Raw genomic sequence first — 24,384 nt, 5'->3', positions numbered from 1 at the left:
AAGTAAACAGACTAGGGCCAGGGACGGACCACTAACCCACGCCTACCTCTTCTGACACCAACCCCCGCCGCTCAAGTTTACAAGGCTTTTCAAAGCACTTTAAGTATTAATATAAGGTAAAAGGAAACACTTCATAGAAAAATTATCATCTTAAAATATGTGGGAAGGCAACAAATGCATAAACTAGTTACTTTTGAACTCGATCTTGCCTTAATGCAAAAAACTGACCTTGGTATTTCCATTTATTATTATTATTTTTTAAGATTTTATTTATTTATTTGACAGAGAGACACAGCGAGAGAGGGAACACAAGCAGGGGGAGTGGGAGAGGCAGAAGCAGGCTTCCCGCGGAGCAGGGAGCGCAATGCGGGGCTAGGATCACGACCTGAGCCGGAGGCAGACGCTTAACGACTGAGCCACGCCCCCCATTTATTACTTTAAAGCACTGTTTACAGAAGTGACTTCACTGTGGCATATTATAGTCATATATTAAAATGTTACATTATTTCTGATAGAGAACTTTCATTAAACTTCATGTCAGTCAGTGATTTGCCTTATCAACTTAATAAAATTTTATGTTTCCTGTTTGAAAGCAGCAATGACAATAAATGCGATCTCTCTGGTCTGGAACTTAAAACATTTAATATAACCACTTAGGTCCTGGGCCTGACTTCCTTAAAATGATTTCAATATAAAGTGTGACTGTTTCCCCTAAAAATCCTAGAACCAGTGTTCATGCGGATTAAAGCAAGTGTTTTACTTACTTCCCATAAAAAGGTGCTTAGGGAAAAGAGAAGTCATTTCAATTATGGAGTTAAAAATTAAAAATAAACTGTGAGTAGTGGAGACTGTGGGGTAATTACTAGGGTGCGGACTCATGGAAAACTGTCCTCACTATTCACACTGTTGAACTAGCTCAGGAGGTCTTTTTGATACCACTGGGTTGAGTTCCAGATAATCCTACAGCAAATGCTATTTCATAGTAAATCATATTAAAATGCCATCTATAGAGGCTTAGCATAAGGCTAATCGTAAAGCAGAGTCAATAAAAACACACTGATTGAGCGGAGATAGTCTAGTATCTTTTCCAGATGAAACCAAACACATCAGGGGCTATCTGTTAATTTGCGTTATGCTGTAAGAAAGATGGCATACCACACAGAGATCCTATTCCATTACTATTTCTAAGAAAATGTCCAATCTTTTCATTACCAGAGAATAGTATCTAAAATAAGCACATCACTCACTTTCTAGGTCTTAGGGGGAAAAACCCTGTATATTACAAAAACATTTTCATTATACCATATATCTATAAATTGTTGATAACGCTGGGTATTAAGCCGCCATCTCTGGAAGTAATCTCTCCCGATTAGAAGAGATTTGTCAGTATTTTTTTAGTCAGTAGTGTTTCAAGTTTTGTACATGTTCTGTCAAGTTTATTCTTTTTGAAACAATGTAACATACACGTGCACTAAAGTTCCTTAGGGTAATTCCCAGTTGCCTAGGTCAGTCCCAGTTCACATGTGTTCACTCTTTTATTCTCAAGTCCCAGTTTTGATGATAAATTTTAAGGTTGGCCCAAAGATGGCCTTTCTAAGGACTGTACTTTGAGATTTAAAAAGTCCTAAGCACTGTCCTGGACTCAGGAGTGTGAGTATACATACCTATGCATGTACGGGATAACCTAAAACCAAGGAAAATGTGGTGCTCTGCATTTCTTATGAAGCTAGTTTCCTCCTCCAATTTTAAAAATAAATCATCATGCTTCTCAGAGGACCTAATTTTAGGACCCCCCACAAGCTAGGCACAGGATCACTGTGAACTGTTAAGTTATTTAAAGGAGAATAGATTTTTAAAAGTCCAATCACTGGGCAACTAAATGCCCCTTGACTATATGTAAGACTAAACCTATTTTACAGAACCTACAGTTTGACTCTTCTAGTGATGAGAAATCTATGGGCTGGGTACTTGGTCCTGATACCACATCTGTACCAGAAAACCAAGTTCTTGGCAAATCTTCCCTATCTGGCGTTGGCTTTGGTTGTGCCTATGGCTGGTGTCAGATACTTCGGTAAAATCTTAAAACTTCTTGTATGGCCCACCTGTACTTAACTATCCCCCTGGACTGGGCTCTAAACTGGACCAGGCCTGAGACTGAGCTTTCTTGAATACTGGATCCTCCGTGCTGCCTAGGGCATTGTATTATACCTAGCAGAGCACTCAAATGCTTGATGAGTTGAAGCATCGCAGCAAGGAATTTGTAAAGCTTTCCCTTTATCTTTTTAATTGTGGCCCATGGAAAAGAGCATCTCCACTCTTTTACTCACTCAAGCAATATTTATTGAACACCTACTATGTGCCAAGCACTAGCAACATAGAAGCAAACACGATGAAGTTCCTGTTTTCATGGAGCTTGCGTTCTTGAGAGGTGTCTTTTAAACTGTAGGTTGCAACCCATTAGAGGACCCAAAATCATTTTGGTGGGTTGCACCAGCATTATTAATGAAATATAATGGGGTAGAACTCAGCAGAGGACATGATCCAGAGCAAGGCTGTTTCCTGAACATTTGGTTTCTGTTATATGTGTGTATAATGGTATTATGTAAAATGTATTTCTGAGTTGGTCCAGGATAAAATTGAGAACCACCGTTCTACAAGGGTCCCCTGAGGGGCACCTGGGTGGCTCAGTCATTAAGCGTCTGCCTTTGGCTCGGGTCATGATCTCAGGGTTCTGGGATCGAGCCCCGCATAGGGCTCCCTGCTCAGCAGGGAAGCCTGCTTCTCCCTCTCCCACTCCCCCTGCTTGTGTCCCCTCTCTCACTGTGTCTGTCAAATAAATAAAAAATTAAAATTAAAAAAAAAAAGGAAGGGTCCCGTGAATTGCACCTCAGTTTAAATCTCATTTAAAATGTTTACTTACAGCAAAGCTATAAAGCAAGTCAGACAACTTTGATTCAGTATAATGTGGGCAAGCCTCTTACGTGTCAGGGACTGCTAGGCGCCGGGGTTACAAGGATGATTAACTCACAGTCCTTGTCCATGAGGAACTCATTAAGAATGTAAACAATCAATCACAACATAGTGTTTAAACAGAAATATGTGTGTATATATAGTAAATTAAAAACTCATTTTTTGAATGCTATCCTACAACGTACTTTCATTCACGCTGTCTTTCATAATGACAAGAGTGCATGTAAGGGGCGCCTGGTGGCTCCGTCGTTAAGCGTCTGCCTTCAGCTCAGGTCATGATCCCAGGGTCCTGGGATGGAGCCCCACATCGGGCTCCCTGCTCCGAGGGAAGCATGCTTCTCTCTCTCCCACTCCCCCAGCTTGTGTTCCCTCTCTCACTGTGTCTCTGTCAAATAAATAAATAAAATCTTAAAAAAAAAAAAAAAGAGTGCATGTAAAATATGTAAATCGCTTTAGGGACATTCTGGCAAGTCATTTGCCCACGGTCACATGACAAGGGGCTGAAGTGCAGAGAGAGCTTGGGTTTCACAGTCTCCACCTAAGGCTTTCCTACCACAGGGCTCTACCTCAAGTAGATAGTCTCACATGCCCTTGCTTTTCTTTACATGATCTTGAAGCATCCTGACCAACTTCACAGTAAGATGGAGACCATGACTATTAAGTCATCATTTTTCCTGAAGTGTGAAGTTATGGTGACCCCTCATGTACCACTCTACTAAAAAGCAATAGTCGTCACCCAGTTCTTGCCTAAATGCCATATAATGTGCCCACCCGGTTGCTAATTTAGTAATGTAGAGACCTCCTATTCTGGGAGCTGACCTTCACATCTGAAAGGAGAGGGAAAATCTAGAAGATACGGTCCTTTTGGAAACGAGAACTGCAACTGTACTGCAAGCCGACAACTCTTTTTTTTAAGATTTTATTTATTTGACAGAGAGAGAGAGAGAGAGCACAAGCAGGGGGAGCAGTAGAGGGAGAGGAGAAGCAGGCTCCCCGCCGAGCAGGGAGCCCGATGCGGGACTCGATCCCAGGACTCCAGGATCATGACCTGAGCCGAAGGCAGCTGCTTAACCAGCTGAGCCACCCAGGCGCCCCCTGACAACTCTTTTTATACTGTTCAGTAGTAAACGAGAGTACACGCAACAGATTATATTGAGAGCTGGTGGAAACAGCTAATGTGTAGAATTCTTTATCTGGTGGTTCCTTTAACTTATTGCTGGACAATGAGCTAGAAATCAGAACTACGCTATGGTATACAACCAGTCTCAGGCCGACTTGTTTATTTTCACAATTTCCATAAATGTTTAAAGACTTAGAAATTAGTTCCATTGAGTTCATCTGGCTGAAAGGCTAAAGACCAGCTGTCAACTCCAACACTCAAGGGGGAAAAAAAAGGCTTTCTATAATCAACCCCAGTGTTATGCATATACTATGATGGAGATTTTAGAGCGAATGTCAAACATACAACAGCCTGCTTTTAATGCCTCAGTCTGGGCGGCACTTTGTTCCCTGAAGGAGAACACTCCTTGAGATCCAGTGAGGAAACTCCACAGATCAGGTTACTTAGGTGTTGCAACTGCACAAAGGATACAGACGGGAGCTAATTTCGCTTCTATAATCCAGCAAACAACAACACTAACACACAGCTAACACTTTCTAGGGCTTATCACGGGCCAGGTCCCATTCTATGCATTTCACATAAGTCACCTTAAGAGCCGTTCAATAACCCTATGAACTGGATACACTACAATTTCCATGAAATGTTCCATTTCATGTAGTGCATGAAACTCTCCATTTAGCAAGAAACTTTCCCAGGTCACACACAGCTAAAAAGCAGGAGGCGGGATGCAAATCCATGTGGTCTGATTGATTACAGTCTACACCACGAAGACAAAGAACTGCATACACCACTTATGGTAACAGATTCCAGACGGCAGATGGCAGGCCTGACCGGGGAGGGGATCATGCACGGCTTCTGGCTGTCCCTGCCTTAGGCGTGACTCTGTCACATCGCTACTCCTGTTCAGAACCAGTGCAGGTGTTTGGGGCTCTCACATGCCACCTGACAGGCTGGGGAGGTCCGTCAGGACAGCAGAGCAGCAGGTCACTCGAGGAGGGCGGCGGCCATGAACGAGATGACACAGTGGAGAAAGGAACCATTTCAGGATGACAAGTCCTAGGGGAACGTCAAAAAAGGTTTGTTGCAGTAAGCCCAACAAACCTTTTAAAAGTACTACAATGTACCAAGTTCTGGGAGTAAGACCCTGTCTCTGCCAGCAAGCTCACTGTAGAGTGAGGAACTTCAACAGGTATGCTGCTAAATTACTGTTTATACCCGCATAAAACAGCAACTGCAATGGATGAAGGGGCCTCAAATACTACTGTTCCGGCTTGCTTGTTAGCCTTTTGAAAGTGACACACTTCTAAAGAAGTTGATTAAAAAGATACAAACTGGGCACCTGGGTGGCTCAGTCGGTTGGTTAAGCATCTGCCTTCGGCTCAGGTCATGATCCCAGGCTCCTGGGATCGAGCCCCACATTGGGCTCCCTGCTCAGTGGCGGGTCTGCTTCTCCCTCTCCCTATGTGATCTCTCTTGCTCTCACTCTCTCTCAAATAAATAAATAAATATATATATATAAAAAGACACAAATCTCCGGCTTGAGAGCATGGTACGTCATGGTGGGAGGCCAGTGGAGAGAATGTTGAAGGAACTCTACTCATTCCCCTCAGTTCAAAAGGAGAACGGGCAGCTACTACAGCATACTCGCATACCAACTGGAAGGACAATTCTGGGCGAGAAGTCCTTGCATGGCAGTGCGGGGCTGGGATCCAGCACACAGCGGGAGGTTAAGGACACGGCGACTCCCACTCCGCGTCCAAGAGGCAGGGCGGGGCACACCTGGACAGTGGTGAGGGGAGGACAAGCAGGTTCTCTGCAGGGCTCCTTTTTTTTTTTTAATTTTATGTTATGTTAATCAGCATACATTACATCATTAGCTTTTGATGTAGTGTTCCATGATTCATTGTTTGCATATAACACCCAGTGTTCCATTCAAGCACATAAAGATGGGTGCTCTTTAACACCCGTCACCAAGCTAACCCATCCCCGTACCCCCTCCCCTCTAGAACCCTCGGTTTGTTTCTCAGAGTCCATAGTCTCTCATGGTTCATCTCCCCCTCCGCAGTGAGGTCATCAGCGGAGAGTGGGAAATACTGTAGTTGTCTTGGAGAGTGGGAAAGTCAGTTGGCCAGAGAAATCAGGAAGCGCTGCCAGACAGCATGTAGGGTTCCCCTGGGGTCTGAGGTCAGGATTTTAAAGTGAGATCAGTTAGTATGGTTGTGGGGTTTTCTCTAGGCGCACTCAGCTGCGGAGATGTAGATGGAGAGTTCAATTTAACCAGGGTTGCCAGAGGGAACAACTGTAACGGTAGACTACAAAATCTAACTCAGATGAGGGTATAGTAAGGGAGTGATTATTTTAAGGCACCAGCTCACATGACTTTGGGGGGTGCCAAGTGTAAAGTTGGCAGGGCCAGCTGGTAGCCTGTAGACCCAGGAAGAGACGATGTGGCAGCTCCTCTGGAGGCCGAATTCCTTCCTCCTTAGGGGACCTCAGTATTTTCTCTTAAGGCCTTCAACTGATTGGATGAGGCCCACCCATATTATGGAAGATAATCTGCTTTACTCAAAGTCTACTGACTTAAATGAAAAGACAAACTACAGAGAACAAACTGAGGGTTGCTGGAGGGGGGATGAGGGATGGGCTAAACGGGTGTTGGGGATTAAGGAGGGCATTTGTTGTGATGAGCACTGGGTGTTGTATGTAAGTGATGAATCACTAAATTCTCCTGAAATCAACATTACACTGTATGTTAACTAACTAGAATTTAAATAAAAACTAAAAAAAATTTTAATCACATCTGAAAAATGCCTTCGCAGCAACATCTAGACTAATGTTTGACTAAAACCTGGGGACTAGCCTAGTCAAGTTGACACATAAAATTAACCATCACAGAAATAATCACAAATGTAGGGATTTTTTTTTTTTTTTTTGCTCCTGCCCACTCATGAGTTCCAGAAAGCAGAGTGGAAGTTAGTTTGGGGGGGGGGGGCGGATGAGATTAGAACAAATTAATAGAGAAACAGCACTTTCCAGGGATGGGAGAAGGAGAAATATAATGTGGTGGTTAAGGGCACAGACTTTAGTGTCAGAGCTCATCATTCAAGACTGTGCTCCACCACTTACGGCGTGATTCTGAGCAGGTTCTTCAGCTAAGCCTGTGTCGTCATCTTAAAATGGGATAATAATATGAGGCAAGGGCTCACATGTTGTAATCACTCAAAGTTAGTTCTTATATTACGGGGAGACTCGATATTCTACATCTGTCAATTCTCCCCCAAAATTACTCATAAATTTAATGTCATTGCACTTAAAATTTCAGTGAGTTTGACAAACTGATTTTAAATTTTCTTTGAAAAATTGACGTGTGAGAAACATAAAATTCCAGAAGAGAGTAAGAGACACTTCCATCACCAGTATCAAAACACACTGGAATACTGCAATTAAACATCTGGTAATGGTGAGGGAAGAGGAAGCTAAGGACATAACTAGCCCAGAAAGTCAAGAAATAAGACTTCTAGGGGCGCCTGGGTGGCTCAGTCGTTAAGTGTCTGCCTTGGGCTCAGGTCATGATCTCAGGGTGCTGGGATCGAGCCCTGCATTGGGCTCCCTGCTCGGCGGGAAGCCTGCTTCTCCCTCTCCCACTCCCCCTGCTTGTGTTCCCTCTCTTGCTGTGTCTCTGTCAAATAAATAAAAAAATCTTAAAAAAAAAAAAAAAGAAAGAAAGAAGACTTCTAGATCCACGATAACTAAGTATAGGATGAATGAGGTATGTGCCTCCAATTAGCATGGGGAACCATGGATAAATCAATCAACAGTGTTGGGATAATTGGCTTTCTACTTGGGAATGAACATGGAGACTATTTCTATAATTTCAGGCCAGCGAAAACCTTTCCAGGGCTGACAGAAACCAGAAAGGTCATAAAACAAAACAGTTTTGACTATGTGTGATTTAAAATTTCTGTAAGGCAAAAGACACCCTAAATATACTTAAGAAACTTAACAAGGGATTTAATTTATTTACAGGTCATTTCATGATTTTTGTATTTGGTCCTACTTGTCTTCATCCACATTTTTTTTTGTTTTCTCTCTTACATTGTATGAACTGTGTTCTCTGTTTCCCCTCTAGATCCAACTTTATCCCAACAATACTTACGTTTATATGACAACTTTATACAAACAATTTTCCAATACCAATCCAAACCAACTGCATCTGCTGACTTACCTCCTCCCTCTCACCCAAGATTTGGTCAATATAATCTGAGACTTAATCTTCTTAACATCATGTTCATTCTCTGTGAAGAGTAATTCTGGACAGTGGCATTGGAACCATATATATATGTAATAGGAGACAGCTTTGCTAAATGAGAAGTGGAGCCCATAGCCTTTTCTCTTACCCTGCTCACTCCATTCTTAAGGGCTGAGTCATTTTTCAGCTCCCCAAAAGGTGCCTGATACTCTCTACGTCCTTTTGCACAAGTGACAACTTGAGAAGCCATAGCATTCAGACAGAAATGTTTTCCCTTTCAATACTCTGTAGATAATGCTCCATTTTATTTAGGCTTTGGTGTCACGAAAAAGAAGTCTGAAGTTAGCTTGATTTTGTCCCCTGTATTAACTTTTTTGCCTGTGTGTATTTGTAGGACCTTCTACTTTATCCTTAACATTTAAAAGTTAAACCAGGCTTTGGTTCCTAACGTTTTTGTCTTTAAAAAAAATTTTTTTTACTTACATTCAAATTTAGTTAACGTACAGCGTATTACCAGTTTCAGGGTAGAGTTTAGTGATTTATCAGCTGCATATAACACCCAGTGCTCATTCTATCAAGTGCCCTCCTTTATGCCCATCACCCAGCTACCCCATCTCCCCCTGCAACCCTCGGTTTGTTTCCTAGAGTTAAGAGTCTTTTACTGTTTGTCTCCCCGTCTTTATCTTATTTTCCCTTCCCTTCCCCTGTATTCACCTGTTTTGTTTCTCAAATTCCACGAATGTTCCTAACTTTTAGGAAATTTTGCCTAGCACTTGATCCTTTTGGAGACTGATGTTGACCCTTCTACTCAGAGTTCTCAGAGATTTTCTAAATCTTAGTATTTTCTCCTCAGTTTTCAATTAGGCAATGTTGCTCTTCAGCTTTGTGGAAACTATCCCCATCTCAGACTGCTCCTTCTTTGGTATCGCCTGCTCTATTTTCAACGATCCTCATGAACCTGAGAACATCAATCAGAAATTCCCCTCAAAACCTCTCTCGCTTCTTACATTTACTAGGAGGCATGTGGCCTGACTTATCCTTTGTACTTGCATACCCTCTGCTTGGAACATTCTCTCCCAACATAGGCACATGGTGTACCACTTCACCTTTCAGGAATGCCTTCTTTGGTGAGGCCTTTCTTGACCACTCTATTGAAAACTGGAGTAGAAACTACGCTACACCATCCTGACCTACACTCTCCTACCCCTCCTGTTTCATTTTCCTCTTTAGCTGTACTGCCACTTAATATACCATATTATTTTTTACTCATGTCCGGTATTTTTGCTATATGCATCCTGGCCATAGATATTTTTGCCACAAACATTTCTGCTGCATAACCAGTTGGCTGTAAGAAAATTTTGTCTTAAAGATAAAATAACTGGATGACAGTCTGGCTTCATTTCTCCAAGGACGAATCAACGGCCCTCAGCAGGGTTAACATACTGAGGCTAGTTGTCAGTTATTTTTCTATTAACAAAGCTCCTATTTTTATGTTATATAAATCTTAGCTAGCGATCTCTACACTGACAGGTAGACATGGCGGTCTTAAAACAGTGGGTTGTAACAACTATATATATTGACTTGATAAAAAATACGGTGATGGAACCTACTGAAAGTGTGAAATAAAAGAGTGTAAAGCCATACTGCATACTGTACTGTTCTAGAACATGAGAACACAGTAGTTACAGTGATAACAAAGCTCAGTCACAAATGCATTACAGCGTTAGCACTTCTTCCACACTTCCCATAGAACTCTGGAATGTCTGTCAATGAACATGTGACAACATGCCAAGAAAAAAACCCAGCAGTGTAGGAGGCTTGCACAATGCAGTGCAAAGCTCAGTTCCAAATATGCATCCTGGTATTTGGAAACTGATACCTCTCTTAATGGAGGAAGAAACTTTAGTGAAAGAAGCAAAACTGTGATGCTAAATAAGAATCAACAGGCCGAAAAAAGAAAAAAAAAAGAAAGTATACTACTACAAATGAAAGACTTCGAAGACGAGTGCCTGGTACAATCCACAAAATCAAATCAGTTGTTTACACAATACTGCCATGAGTCCACATGTGTTTTAAATGCATTCAAATATGTTGTATTTCACAATTAAGTCTTTTAATTTTGTTATTCATTTTTCATGATTATATCCTTTCAAATGAAAGTCCCTCTTTTGTTTTTTTTGTGATTTTTTAAATAGCAAATTGCCTTACAGTCAATTACTTTTGCGGTAAAAATGTTTGCAGCAAAGATGTCTGTGGCAAAGATGTTTATGGGGCAATGACCTAGAATCATATTTTACTTACTTTTTAAATTTACTGTTAGTAGATGGCTCAGATATATGGGCTTGGAATTAACCTATTTAACTATTTGCATATATTAACTATTGTCATTTTCTGGATAAAAATTTCAAAGAGCAAAAAAACAAACCCATTTCATGGGGAAGAAAAGAATACGGAAATAGGAAAGATGCCAATTCTTCCCAAGTTACTTTAAACTGCACAAGAACCAGTGTAATTCCAATTAAAGCAACAACAATTTACAGACTACTGGGTGTACATCCAAAAGAACTGAAAGCAGGGACCTGAATAGATATTTGTACACTTATGCTCACAGGAGTATTACTCCCAATCGCCAAAAGGTGGGAGCAACCCAGATGTCCACTGTCACATGAATGGATAAACAAAATGTGGTGTATCATATGTATACAGTGAAACACTATTCAGCCGTAAAAAGGAAGGGACCTCTGACATGTGCTAGAACACGGATAAACCTTGGAGAAACTATGCAAAGGGAAATAAGTCAGTTAAAAGAGACAAGTACTATCGGATTTCACTTCTACGAGGTATCTAGCCAAATTCATACACAGAAAATAGAATGGCAGTAACTAGGGGGCAGAGGGGAAGGAGGTTTAGTGAATACAGAGTTTTTAGTTTTGCAAGATGAAAATGTCCTGGAGATTGGCTGCACAACACTGAATATACACTACTGAACTATACAGCCATAAATGGTTAAGGCAGTAACTTCTATGTTTTAACACAATAATTAAAAAAAAAAAACCAAAGTGACAAACAATGTATGGAATTTTTCAGAGAGCCTAGAAAAGGAAATGAGTAATAGCCAAAAAAAACAAAACAAAACAAAACAAAAAACCTTGGGAAAAAGAATGAAAGGAAACTGGCCCAGGCATATACTAAGATATACTGTGAAATTATAATAAATTAAAATAGTGCAGTAAAGAGACTCACTAATTCTGTACGGGCAAGAATTTAGTGTTATGACAAGGATGACATTGTAATTTAGTGAGCAAAGACTTTTATTTCAAATAATGTGGGGTCAATTAGTTTTTAAGTTATTGTTTTGGGGGGCTGGTCACAGTCATATACCCAAATCCATTTCAGATTAACTGAAACTTAAAGTTATTTTCATGTATCTCATTTCCCTTTATTATTTTTCTGCCTTTCTAACAGTTTAAGATTATTTATTTTGGCCGTCTTCCCTTTACATTCTATTCACCAACTGGGTGACACCTGAACAATGTTGCTGCTTTGGAATGTAAATAATCGTGTAGAAAATCAGTCAACAAATGAAAAGTAAATGTATGTCCTGTTTTAAAAGATCTATTTAATGGAAGAATCCACCTAAAATAGTAGGCTCTCCTTGGTATTTAATATTATTTAATTTACAAGTTTCACTAAATTCTATTCTGTTAACTTTATCACAGATGTGACGTCAGAGTGGATAATATACCACCACAGTTTGAAGGGCCTGTAGTCACCAACATGCTTGGACCTTTAGTATTAGCCACTCATAAAAGGTTTCCATGCTTTATTTTTAAATTTTATTTATTTAAGTAATTCCTACACCCCATGCAGGGCTCGAACTCCTGACCCCGAGATCAAGTAGTCTCACGCTCCTCTGGCTGAGCCAGCCAGGCACCCCTCCACGCTTTATTTTTTGAATATTTCAAATTTTTCACTTGAAGTTACTGAGTTAATACTTATTCCATGCCAAGTCAAAGGACTGCTAAAAGGTATATCTGGGTTTACAAAATACCTTTCATAGATGGTGTGATAGGGAAAATGACTCCGTAAGGTGTCTACACCCTAGTTTCCAGAACTTGTGAATAAGTTACTGTGAATCATGGTAAAGGGTCTTTGCAGATGTTTAGATAGAATTTAAGATAGAGACACTTGAAGACAGGGAGATTACCTTGGCATATCCTCATGGGTCCTCTTTAATGACATGAGCTATTAAAAGCAGAGAAGTCTCTCTGGATGGAGGTAGAAGAGATGCAGCAGAAGGGAGGTCAGAGACATCTGAGGTGAGAGGGGGACTCCAGGCACCACTGCTGGTTTGAAGACCCAGGAGGCAAGAGGCTTTAAGCAGCTGAGAAGGGCTCCCCGCTGACAGCCAGCAAGGAATGGGACCATGGCCCTACAACCACAAGCCACTGAATCTGGATGAGCCTGGGGACAGGTCTGCCCCCGCACCGAGGCCGGCTGACAGCGATATCAGGGATTTCAGCCTGGTGAGACTCGAAGCAGAGGGGCCAGCCTGGCTCACCTGGACTTGTGACCCAAACAAGTGTGAGATCCTCAATCTGCCTTGTTTTAAACTGCTAAATTTTGGCATTTTGTTATTGCAGCAACAGAAAACAAATACATAGCGAGACTGAATTCTTCTCTCATGTATACTAAACGAGAAAAAAGAAAAGATAGTGCCACAGGTAATGTAGGAGGGCAGATTTAGGACTGTCCTTTTCTCAGCTAGACTCATGGACTCACAGATTCTCTGTCCAGTAGTGAAGGGCACTGGCCGAAGCAGCAGAGAATCTTAAAGTACAAGGACATGAAGATGAGTTCCCACTAACTGGTTAATCTATGTTAAGGTTCTGACAATGTTTTCAGAAAGATTATCTTCCAAGGAGTGACTACTTGTTCTTGATTTGTCCCTTAGAGTTGTAAAATGACTGTCCCAGCATCAAACACAGTGTCCTCATCCAGCAGCGCGTGAAGGAAGACAGAGGCGAGTAGGGCCTCTCAAGGACTGACGCAGATCCAACTTCACAAAATAAACAGATTAAGACCATTTCCTCAGTCTAGGCCCACAGTGTTTAAAAAAATTAAAAAACTATGTCAAAGAAGAATATTTTGATATTTTTCCTATCCCCTTCCCGTGATCCTCCCCCCTTCATTTGATCATCCTGTTACAATAACCAAAGCTAAAATCCAGTAATATACTAAGTAAAAGTAGGGGAACAAATACAGAAATAGGTATCAGGCCCAAAGAGAAGAGATATCTGAAGACCTTTTTGTGCTATTTTTAAGTACTGGCACCATTCCTAATAAAACCGCCTCTTAAATTCCCATTCATTTGGTAAATGTTTATAGAACACATCCTCATGACAGGTCCTGTTCTAGACACTGCTGTCAAGGAACCTGGTCCAGTGGGAAGCACGGAACTATAACACGTGCATTGTAAGGTATGCAGAAAGTACAACAAGGGCACAGGAGTTCACTCAAGTCTGACGACCACGGGCTAAGCTATAGGCAGGAGGTGCGGGGGTGGGGGGTAGGGGGTGGCAGCTGATCAATGCTGGAACAGGACATTTCTAGGTGAGACCAGCATGAGTAAAGATATGGGGCGTGAGCTACTACAGTAGAGCCTGTTCACAGAATTAAACAATCCCCCGTGTGAGCATAAAGTGTGTATGCTGGGGTGGTAAGTAGCGGGGGACCGGCATGAGGTGGGCCTCTAAGAGTCAGGTAGGGGTCACATCATAAAGGGCATTAGCCTTTCTCCCGCAGGTGAACGTGAAGCCGAGGAATGGCACAATCATTCACATGTCTGGAGATTACTTTGGTGACAGAGGGGGAGATGGATGCAAATGGAGTAAGCCCAGAGACTGAAACCAGGAGAAGGCTATTATACAAACAGAGATAATGAGGACCTGAACTTGAGAAGCAACAGTGGAAATGAGCATAAGGTACCCAATTTAAGGAATACGCAGAAGGTAAAATATGTGACAGGCATCACAGGCTCCCGGCTAACTGCCATTTCCAACTCCCTGCCTTCCCCACCACAGCTCACGGCGCAGGCCGGGAAAGCCAGCCAGCCACTCTCCCAGCTTCATCGGCTACAGGTGAGCCCAGTCCCGACCCCTCCTCGGGACGGGAGTGTGGCTCTGGCAAAGCCTCTTCTATGAAAAGGAGAACTATGAAAAGGAGAAAAAGGCCCTACTTGCCTCTGTCTTCCTTCACATCCTGCTGGGGGACGATTCTGTTTGGTGCCGGGATGGTCATTTTACAACCAGGAGGGGACAAAGCAGAACAAAAGTCAGCAGGGTGGGGACAGACAGCAGAGTGGAAGGACGAAAAGTCTCGGTCCTTGATGAGCCCCCATTGAGCTGCTGAACTAGCCCAGGGATTGTTTATCTCTGGACTCAAGAGAAGTATCCCTCCAGCTTAAGCTACTGATGGTCAAGCTATTACTTTCAGACAGAATCAACCAAACGACAAGAGACAGGGCCTGGTGACTGGACTCTGATGGGCTTTAATAAAGAAGAATCAGTAGTTTTACTCCCAGCCTTCTAGCTTGGGAAACTAAGCAGAAGGTTATCAAGACAAAATTATGACCCAAGAGTGGGGGTGGGGAGTGTTCGGTGGAGCAAAGGGCGAAGTCTGAGCTGGGGAAAGAAGGGAAGGGAGAGAGTCTGTCCCTGGACATGCTGATTTAGGTGAAGAGTATATTTAGATGCGTCTGGAACTCATTTAAGAAGTCTGAATTAGATACACAGAAGTGTGCGAAGTCGGGTCCTCTCACACGTGTGTGCCCTCACATGCTCTTAGGGGACTCGGACTGAAGCAGGATGGTCAAAAGAAGTCTGGACCCAAACTTCCTTATTTGAAGAATCTTAGTGGTTTTTTTCTATTAAGGCTCTGAAGATGTAAAGATACTATTTAAAATAGGAAGAAAGCTGCTCATTGAATGAATCCACAAATACTATCGTGCTACTGCATATTTGTATTTTATAAAAATTCATTAGTAGCCAAGATGATCTGAAATGGCACAAACTCTGGGTCTCTGGCAAATGAAGCCCTTGTGTGAGAGCGCCTACACCAGAGACTGTCCCAGCACCTGAAACTCAGCTGAATCACCTGCTTGACGTCTGCCAGTAAACTAGGAATATGTGAATAACCTCATTCCAGGACCCGGAAATAACCCAGGACATGTTTTATTGGTGGTAGATTACCCCCAAGTACAAAGAGGAACATAATCACTGAGAAGGTAGCAAGCAATAATTTAGCAGCACTTTGTAAGATTAAGTAACCTTTTAAGGATTATGCTGTCCTCCATGAGAAGAAGCTAATACAGATGACCCCGATACGATTTCTCCCTTACGTGCGGCAGTTATGGAAGAACAGAAATGATCAGCAATTCCCCATCTAGGGAACAGGAATACTGCAGTCTGAGCTGGAGCAGGTGACCGTCTCCCAGACAGAGACACAGGATGCATGGAAAGGGGTCCCTACAAACAGTGATTATCAAGTGCAAACCAAAGGTTGATTTTGATGTTTGCAGAGTCTGGACTGGACGGACTCTGCTAGATGAGGCCTGTACAGACAACAGCAATCCCCATCAAAGGCATCTATGATGCACGAGCGGCACGATCAAAGATAAAAGAGATTTGACCTTGACATCAAGCAAAACTGTTTCAAAACCAATACAACTTGAGAAAAAGCAGTATAAAAGATACGATCTTGTACCTCAACACACTGGTCTTAATTCAAGAACATAACTCTGATCACCCTGCTTCCAACAACGAAAACTTGAGATGGTCCCCCTGGTTCAGAGACCAGCCCCCCCCCCCCCCGCCCTTGTCCCAGCCCCAACCTAATAAAGTTCTAATCAAACTTTCCGTTTGTCTCTTTCATGCAGGCTACTTGAGTTATACTGGACCAGCTGATGTTTCCCAGTCCCACCTGCGCTCTCCTCCTGCCACACTGTTCCTGAAGACTGTTCTCTGCCTGCAGAGGTCCCTGCACCTCTCAGCAATCCCTGATCCTACAACCACATGTGGTCTCCTCCTTTACATCCTCTTCTGTCATTCCATTACCCAAATCAGGCTACTTTGTTTTGAATTGTTACTACTGTTGTACCTCCCCTATGATATTCTAAATTCCTCAAAGAAGAAAGGATAACTCATTCATTTTTTGTGACTTCTACAAGGTCATAATGAAATAACAGCAGGTTGCTGAGTTAGTGACACGAAACAGCCACAGCCTGAGAGCCCTCAAAGAACATGCAAGGGCAAGTTTGTCTGAAGTCTAATAATTCAACTATTAACCGTTCTGATAGACATTCATATGCTCCTTCTCCTACTGCTAGGAAGATGCAGTTTATAAGAAACACAGAAATTATTCAGTAGAGGAGATAATGAATCAGACTGCAGTCTAGAAATTCTAGATCCTATTTTTTGTCACCTGGGCAGGTTTAATTTACCCCTTTCTCTACCTGCCTCCTCTGTAAATACCTACTTTACAAAAGTGATGTAAGGAATAAGATCTTTATTAAACAAGTTTATATTTTTAACATCTTTCTGAATACTCCTCCCTTTGAAATATACTGGTTTAAATACCACCTCTAGCTTTTCCTACAGTTACCACAATTAACAATGATTTTTGTGATTCATAGAGTACCTAAAGTGTAAGGAAGCCCATTATATGCCAAAGAATGCACTGGCATTTTTATTTAAAAAGCCAAACTTCTCTCTACCTCTACTTTCAGATTTCTTTTAGTCTTCGACCCTCTGGCCATTGCATAATCCTAATTTATAAAGGGGTTTAATAATCCAGAAGAAAAAACATACTGTGCTCTCAAAAGCAGAATACATGCTGTGAGATGTTTTGTAATTGTCTTCATGAATAAACAAAAAACCAAACGCAGATCACTGGGGTGGGGGTGGGCAATGAAACAGTAAAAAGGCAATAAAAAGTCTTGAACAATAAAGGTATCCAGTATCATAAAAAGTTGACATCTAGAGAATGATTTCTAACCAGTGACACAGGCCAAAGACCTTACCAAGTGCCCTGTTTTCCTAGGCCCTTCAGTTCTACTCTAATTTTTTCTCCGTGTTTCACTTTCTTCAGTATGTTAATCCATCTCCTTCCACCTCCAAACCCCGACTTAACTCAACTGAGACCTCACCTCAAGTCCCGGGCGGGCAGTCTCTATCTCATCCTGATATAATTCCCAGATTAGGGCACGGGAGTTCCTTTCTACCCAAGAAGTTACACTGTAAATTTAGAAATGTAAACACAATGCCAGGGAATAAAAAGTTTAGATCTGCGAGTGAGAACCATGACTCCTGACATCTGGCGTTTCAGCTCTTCTGCATCTTTAAGCCAGCAAAAATAATGAGGAGGATTTCTTCATCTGCCAAGAGATCTCACACATCGAAGGCAGAGGTAACTCCTTCACAAAACAAAACACATCAACGGAAAGCAAACAAACCCAAGCACGCATCTTAACTGCAACGCTAATCCTCTACCGGGGACTTCAATTGCAATTATACGGCAGATCAATCCTCGGACTCGGTTCTGTGTGCTTGCAGTACTCCAAAGTTAGATGACCTCATAAACAAGTTCTCCCCTTCCCTCTCCTGTGGTCACGTCAGATACCTGTTGCATCACCTGGAAAGTGGTCTTCAGAGGCTAGCAGAGGAGCCCCACCAGGATCTCCAGGGAACTCAGCTGGGTTTACTAAACTGGAGCCTCGTTCACGTTAATGAGGTTGCCTTGGAGGCAAAGGGGTGCTGGCTCCCGTTCACCTTGGACGAGATTCTAGCACAGGCACCGACAGCTGTGACTTTCGGGACTTGGAAGGGCTTGGGAGTTTCTGAAGACTCGGGCAGGAAGAGGTGTGCGGCTGGGAGAAGCGGCAGAGCGGGGAGAACCGGCGCTCGGGGACCTGGCGGCCGGGAGTCCGGGGGGCGGGAGTGGGCGGTCGGACCCGCGACGGGAGCTTCGCCCAAAGGACGCCGCTCGGCCGCCGAGGTGTCGGGCCCGGCGCGAGCTCCGGGCCGCGCAGGGGGCACTACCGAGGCTCCAGCCGCCCCGAGCCCGGGCCAGAGCCCTCGGGCGGACCTGGCAGCGCTGCCCGCCCGCCGACGTGCGCGAGGATTCAAACAGCCTCCTTCTCCCCTCCCCCACCCCGACGACTAAGCTGGAGGCGGAGGCGCGAGGCAGGAAGCGCAGGGGCTGGGGGCCGGGGTCCGAGCCCCGCGCCGAGCGTCCGGAGGCTGCCGGCCTGGGCCGCACTCACCATGTCGTACACGTTGAGCACCACTAACTGGTTAGCCCCCATCCTCCTCCCCGCGGCCGCCGCCTCGTCCTCCAGCCGCTCCGTCTCCGCGGGGCCGAGGCCGCTCCCACCCCCTCGGGCACTTCAGCGGGCCAGAGCCGGGCACTAAGCGCACAGCCCGGCCCGCGGCAGCCGGCGCGGGAGCATCGGGGAGCCGAGCCGCTCCCGGGCGCCGCCGACAGGACCCTCTGCGCCGACGGGGCCGGACCGGTGGCGGGCCCGCTCCGGCTCAGGCGCCTCCCCTCGGCAGCGGACACGTGGGGAAAGGCGGGGCCTGAGCGGGGAGGGGGGCGGGCGCCAGGAGCCCCGGGGCGGGGCCGGCCCGGCGCGGGGGCAGAGCCCGCCTGCGCTCTGGCTCCGCGCGGCCGCACCTCGGGACCTAAAATGGCGCCTCTCCACGCTGGAGGAGCGGAGTCCCAGAAAGACTACAGTTCCCGGCATGCAGTGAGGACTCCCCTGTTCGCCGCTCGAAGCGCAGGAGCCGAATCTCCACGACTACGGCTCCCAGCATGCCGCGGGGGCCCCGCTCTTTACAGCAGCAGGCCTCCCCGGGAGACTACAGCTCCCAGCATGCAGTGCTTGGGATCCGCGCCGGTCCTCTGCGGTCCGCCCTTGGCGGCCCGTGAAGTCCTCTACCTTCAACCCTTCTTTGTCGGTGCTGCTACTGTTGGTTTTTGTCGCGTTGAGCCCGTTGAAGCCAGCGGAATGTGGCAAAAGATCATAATGATGACCCTGTTTTCCAAACCCTCCTTGCTTTTTTTTTTTTTTGCGCGTGGAGCGGTGGGGAAACCGAGGAAGGCAGGTAGCTGTGGGGAGAGGGGCACAACATGCATCCAGTTAGTACTCAATATAAAATCTTTCGTTGTATGAGACTATCTTGCCGACATGGGAAGAGTGTGCGGTACTCACAGATTAGCATAACCCTAGGACACAGTAGTTGCTTTTCCACTTATTCAACAAATATTTGTCGTGTACCTGCCATATGCCCCGCAGTGTTGCAGGCCCTGGGGAATACCGTGAACAAGAGGAGGAAGGACAAATATGGGTGATATGTGCTGTGCAGAGAATCAAAATAGGATGAAGTGATTGACAGTAATCTTAGATTAGCTGCAGCTGGAAGGTGTTGGTGACGAGGTTTGGTTTAAACTGAGATTTGAATGGCGAATATCCGTCTGGATAAATATCCTATCAAAAGGGAACAGCAAAGCTAACATTCAGGCAATTAGGAAGCTCTTACGCAGCGCGTGCCAAAAGGTGGCTTGGATGTTGGGGGAAGTGGGGAACCCTGAGAAAATTCTATTTGTAATATTTTGCAAGTGGAGCCTACAGGAACTTGCTAATGAGTTGGTGTTGAGTTTGTTAGGGAGAAAGCATTCAACGGTAATTTCTAGATTTTTGGCTTAGGAGATTCTTTGGGTGGTAGTGCCATTTATAAGATGTGAGACTTGGGAAGAACAGTTGGGAGGAGGGAGATCAAGAGTTGTGGTTTGGTCATGTTCAGTTAGAAATGCGTTTTAGACATCTATGGTACCAGGTAGACATCGGGATAAACTGGAGTTGTGGCCATTATAAATAGACTCTTAAGCCTTGGGACTGATTGGATGACCTAGGAGAGAATGTGCAGCTAAAAAAAGAAAGGGGCCAAAGGCAAAGCTCTAGGATCTTTCATTTAGAGGTCAAAGGAACCACAGAGGCAGGATAACATGAAGCCCAGGAGCCACGAGACTATCAGATTCAGCAATAAGGAGGTTACTGCTAATCTTGACATGAACAGTCTTGGGAGGAGTGGGATCCAAGGGACAGCTGGAATGATTTGAGGAGTGAATGTAAAGTGAAGAAATGGAGACCATAGGCAACTTGGGATAATAGTGGCATAGGGCTATGTGGTCAATGGAGGACATTTGAAAAGATGAGAGATCCCAAGGTAGAGTTGTATGTAAAGAGAGAGAAATTGATGATGTAGGGGATGGAGATTTCTCAAGGCAAGGTAAGAAGAGGAAGCGATCTAGGGCACAAGTGGCAGGGTTGGCCATTAGTATGAGGGATGCTTCATCCGTAGTGACAGCATATAAGGCAGATGCAGGTGCATAGTGGTGGCACAGAAGGTGAAGGCAGGTTAGAAATTTGAGGGTGGGGGAATGAAGATGTTCTCTCCTGATTTGCTTTGATTTTTCTCAACGAATAAGAGGCAAGATGATCACTGGAGAGCGGGAGAGGCAAGGCGGGGGATATAGGAAATTTGAAGAGAGAGAGGTAGAAGAGGGGAAAACAAATATACTAGGGAAATAGGATTCACTTGCCAGACAGTGTTGAGTGGCGGTGGGGCTGTGTGCATGACTGTTGTTTGACTGTCCTCAGGCATGCGGTGGACGAATTTCTAACATTAGTTTTTGGCGTACCCTGCTGCTTTGCTTCCCTTCCCTTTCCCTCTGTGGCCTTCCTGTCCACCTAACCGTGTTGAACAAACTAGAGGTGTGGGGGAAAGGCACTATCTGTTAACACTTCACTTAGTCTTGGCTACACTACTGAGGGCTTACACCGCTGGTTCACTTCACCTCTGACCTTGCACACTCGCTTTGCCCTTTGTGATCCCATCTGCTCCCAGCTGTCACTATCACACGCATGCTGAAAAGTCTGATGCCCCCCTCCCCACACCCCTGTCTGTCCTGAGCACGAGGCCAGTATAACCTGGACTTCTCCATAAAAAGTATTAGTTTCCTATTCTGCTGTTACAAATGATCACCAGCTTAGTGGTTTAAAATGACATAACACAAATTTCTTATCTTAGAGTCCTAGGGGTTAGAAGTCCAAAATGGTTCCCTCTGGGCTAAAATCAAGGACTGTGTTCCTCCTGGAGGCTCTAGGGAGAGAATCTGCTTCCTTTCTCAGCTTCTAGAGGCTGCTCTCATTCCTTGGCTCATGGCCACATTGCCCTGACCTTTATCGTATCTTCTCTGACTCTCCTGCCCTTCCCCTTTCACTTAGAAGGACCCTTGTGATTACATCGGCCCACCTGAATAATGCAGGATAATGTCATCTCAAGATCCTTAGTTAATCACATCTGCAACGTCTTTTTTCCGATGTGAGGTAATATATTTGCAGGTTCTGGAGAATTCAATGAGGACATCTCTGGAGAGCTGTTATTCTACCTACCACACAGGATGTCCCATGATCATTTCAAATTCATCAGACACAAAAGAGAATTCACTGTCTGATGATGGAATGACTTGTAGTGCTCATGTAATTTAGGTATTGATCCACCAATAACCGAAATTATCCCTCATTCATTCACTGAGCAAGTGTTAAAGGAATGTCAGCCACGGTGTATCACTCGTACATTGTGATAAATCAGACAAGACTGCTGCCCTCATGAAGCTTACAGACCAGTGGAGGACATTAAAAAAATGTATATATTCATTAATTTATCATTTAAATTGAAGGAGACAAGCAGTAGTCAAGTGTAATAGACTTTTTTGGGGTAGTTGTCAGGAGTTACTCCAGTAATATTAAAGAAAATAGAAATAGAAATTTTAATATAAACAAAGTAAATGTAATATAAATATTAACACAGAAAATTTAATATAAGGAACATTTCCTATAAAATGTAATTTAAATGTAAATTGGGTATTGGAGACCTACAAAGACAAAAAGGGAGCACTGAGGTGTCAGAGAGGCGGTCGGCACCAGAAGCAGCTGTCCTCCCCAGGCCTTGGGGAACAAAGAGGTTGGAATTCAAAGAGTTTTAAAGCTTGGAGGAGAGTCCCGTTGAGCTGTCGTTAGTGTCTCTAAAGGGGCTCAATGATATTGGTCCTGGAAGGTTTTTACGAGTTTGAGTTAGAAATCAAACAGTGCTGCTGAAGCCCGCTGTCCCGCTGGGGTGAATAAACATGGCTAAGTTCACACAGACAGGAAAGGTAGGGTCGGGAAGCCCTTCTTCCTCCTCCTGCCGGCCAGGGTCCCTCCGGCTCGTGGTGCCAGAGAAGCCGACCAGAGTTCCAGCCTCCGCAGCCAGAAAGACAGATTTGAAACTGGTAGGAGCCTTGATACAACCTCCCACAAACGATTCCTGGCGCAACCTGGAGGGAGACCTGTTTCCAAAGCATTATAGAGGAAAATATATTTTAAGTTTCTCGCTGCGTGAGCTGTGTCGTAGAGAGGAACCGAGTCCAGCTGTGTCCGATTTACTGTTGTGTACCAAATTACCCCCAAACAGCAGCTTCAAGCAGAACATCTTACAGTTTCTAGGTCAGGAGTCTGAGAGCATCGGATTCACGTTTAGGTGAATATTTCTGGTTTCTCTTGGGGTTCCAGTCATCTGAAGGCTTGACTAGGGCACTAAGATAGAGCTCATCCTTGTTGAAATTTGGGTAATCAGCTGCCCCAGTGGCTGTTTTGTTCTTAATTGGTACAATAGGACCTGGGTCCCACAACAGCATCACATCCCAGACTCAGCGACCAGACTACACATGGACTTGGCTTGCCATTTTGGTGACCTGTATGAGGATGTGTCCTTGGAAATTTTATAAGATGGGTGGATAATGGAATATTGTTTTCCATGTGAATGTGAACTGTTTCTGATCTTCTTTTCTCATGGGACAGAAAAGAATGCATTTGCCAGGTCAGTAGTTGCACACTGGGTACCCAAGCTCCAGTTAATGCGCCCTAGCACAGATACAACATCTAGCATACCAGCTGTAACTGGTGCTCCTACTTGGTTAACTCTGCAGGAGTCTACAGTCATTCTCCAGGATCCTTTCCTCTTCTGCATGGGCCAGCTTGGTCATTAAGTAAAGACATGACAGAGACCACCAACCCTCCATCTTTTAGGTGTTTAATGGTGGCACTGATCTCAGCTACCCCCCTGGAAAATGGTGGTAATGATTTTCTAACATGGCTAGGTGTGTGTGTAGGGGACGGTTTTAAAGGTTTCCATTTGGCCTTCCCCACTCTGATCATTCCTACTCCACAGACCGGGAGTCCAATGTAGACTTTACTCCAACTGCCACATATATCAATTCCAGTTTTGCACTTGAGGACAGGGGAAAGTACCTCTGGGTGGCTGTGAGCCACTGTGGCCCTTCAAGGTCCCCAACTGTGAAGGGGGCTTGATGATACTTGGGGTCTCTGGGTATCAGTGTCAACTCAGACTTGTGTCTGAAGGTCCTCAAAATGTCTAGTAGTTCCCATTTCACCAGTGGGGTCACCTGAGTAAGTGGCCATAGGTCTCAGGGGGTAATTGTCATGGTATAGACTTGCCACAGTGTTGCAGGGTCATTCCTCCTAGGGAACTGGCAGGTTCTGGATCTGGTAATCTACTCAGGTCTGGGGACTGGAGCAAGGGACTGTGACTTTTATTGGAACAATTGCCCTTAGCTGCCACCTCCACTTCTTCTCCTTTAATAGATGTAATCAAGAGCCGTGTTGGCTGTCTGACAGTTTTGCCACCAACGTGGCATATTCTATTGACCACAATTCCCTGCAGGTCAAGTCCCCTTGACCACTCCTTGACTGTCGTCATGGTAATTGTGGTCTCCTGGCTTCTGGAAATAAAGTGCCATCGCCAAGCCTCTCTTACTTTGAGGCCTCATCCTTCCATGAGTGTTAATAAACCCTGTCTGTGGCTGCCTCACTTGCCCTCATCCCTGGCTGCAGTGGCCACCACCACTGGGCGATCCAGTGATGCTG

General features: G+C 44.4%; 1 protein-coding gene across 2 annotated transcripts in view; it reads right to left on the bottom strand.

Annotated features, from left to right (window-relative positions):
• Positions 1-18,932, bottom strand: part of DESI2 (desumoylating isopeptidase 2) — a 46,425-nt gene extending 27,493 nt beyond the window's left edge. The window contains exon 1 of one of the 2 annotated variants that reach the window (XM_021682834.2): positions 18,661-18,932. In XM_021682834.2, coding sequence (XP_021538509.1) covers positions 18,661-18,702 — 42 coding nt within the window. In that variant the 5' untranslated portion in view covers positions 18,703-18,932. Of the gene's footprint in view, positions 1-18,017; positions 18,183-18,660 lie in introns of those variants that run through there. The other variant, XM_021682835.2, reaches the window with a different exon arrangement.
• Positions 18,933-24,384: the final 5,452 nt, after the last annotated feature.

The sequence above is a fragment of the Neomonachus schauinslandi genome, chromosome 6 (assembly GCF_002201575.2).
Source record: "Neomonachus schauinslandi chromosome 6, ASM220157v2, whole genome shotgun sequence".
Taxonomy (NCBI): domain Eukaryota; kingdom Metazoa; phylum Chordata; class Mammalia; order Carnivora; family Phocidae; genus Neomonachus; species Neomonachus schauinslandi.
This window is presented reverse-complemented; position numbering and strand designations above follow the sequence as displayed.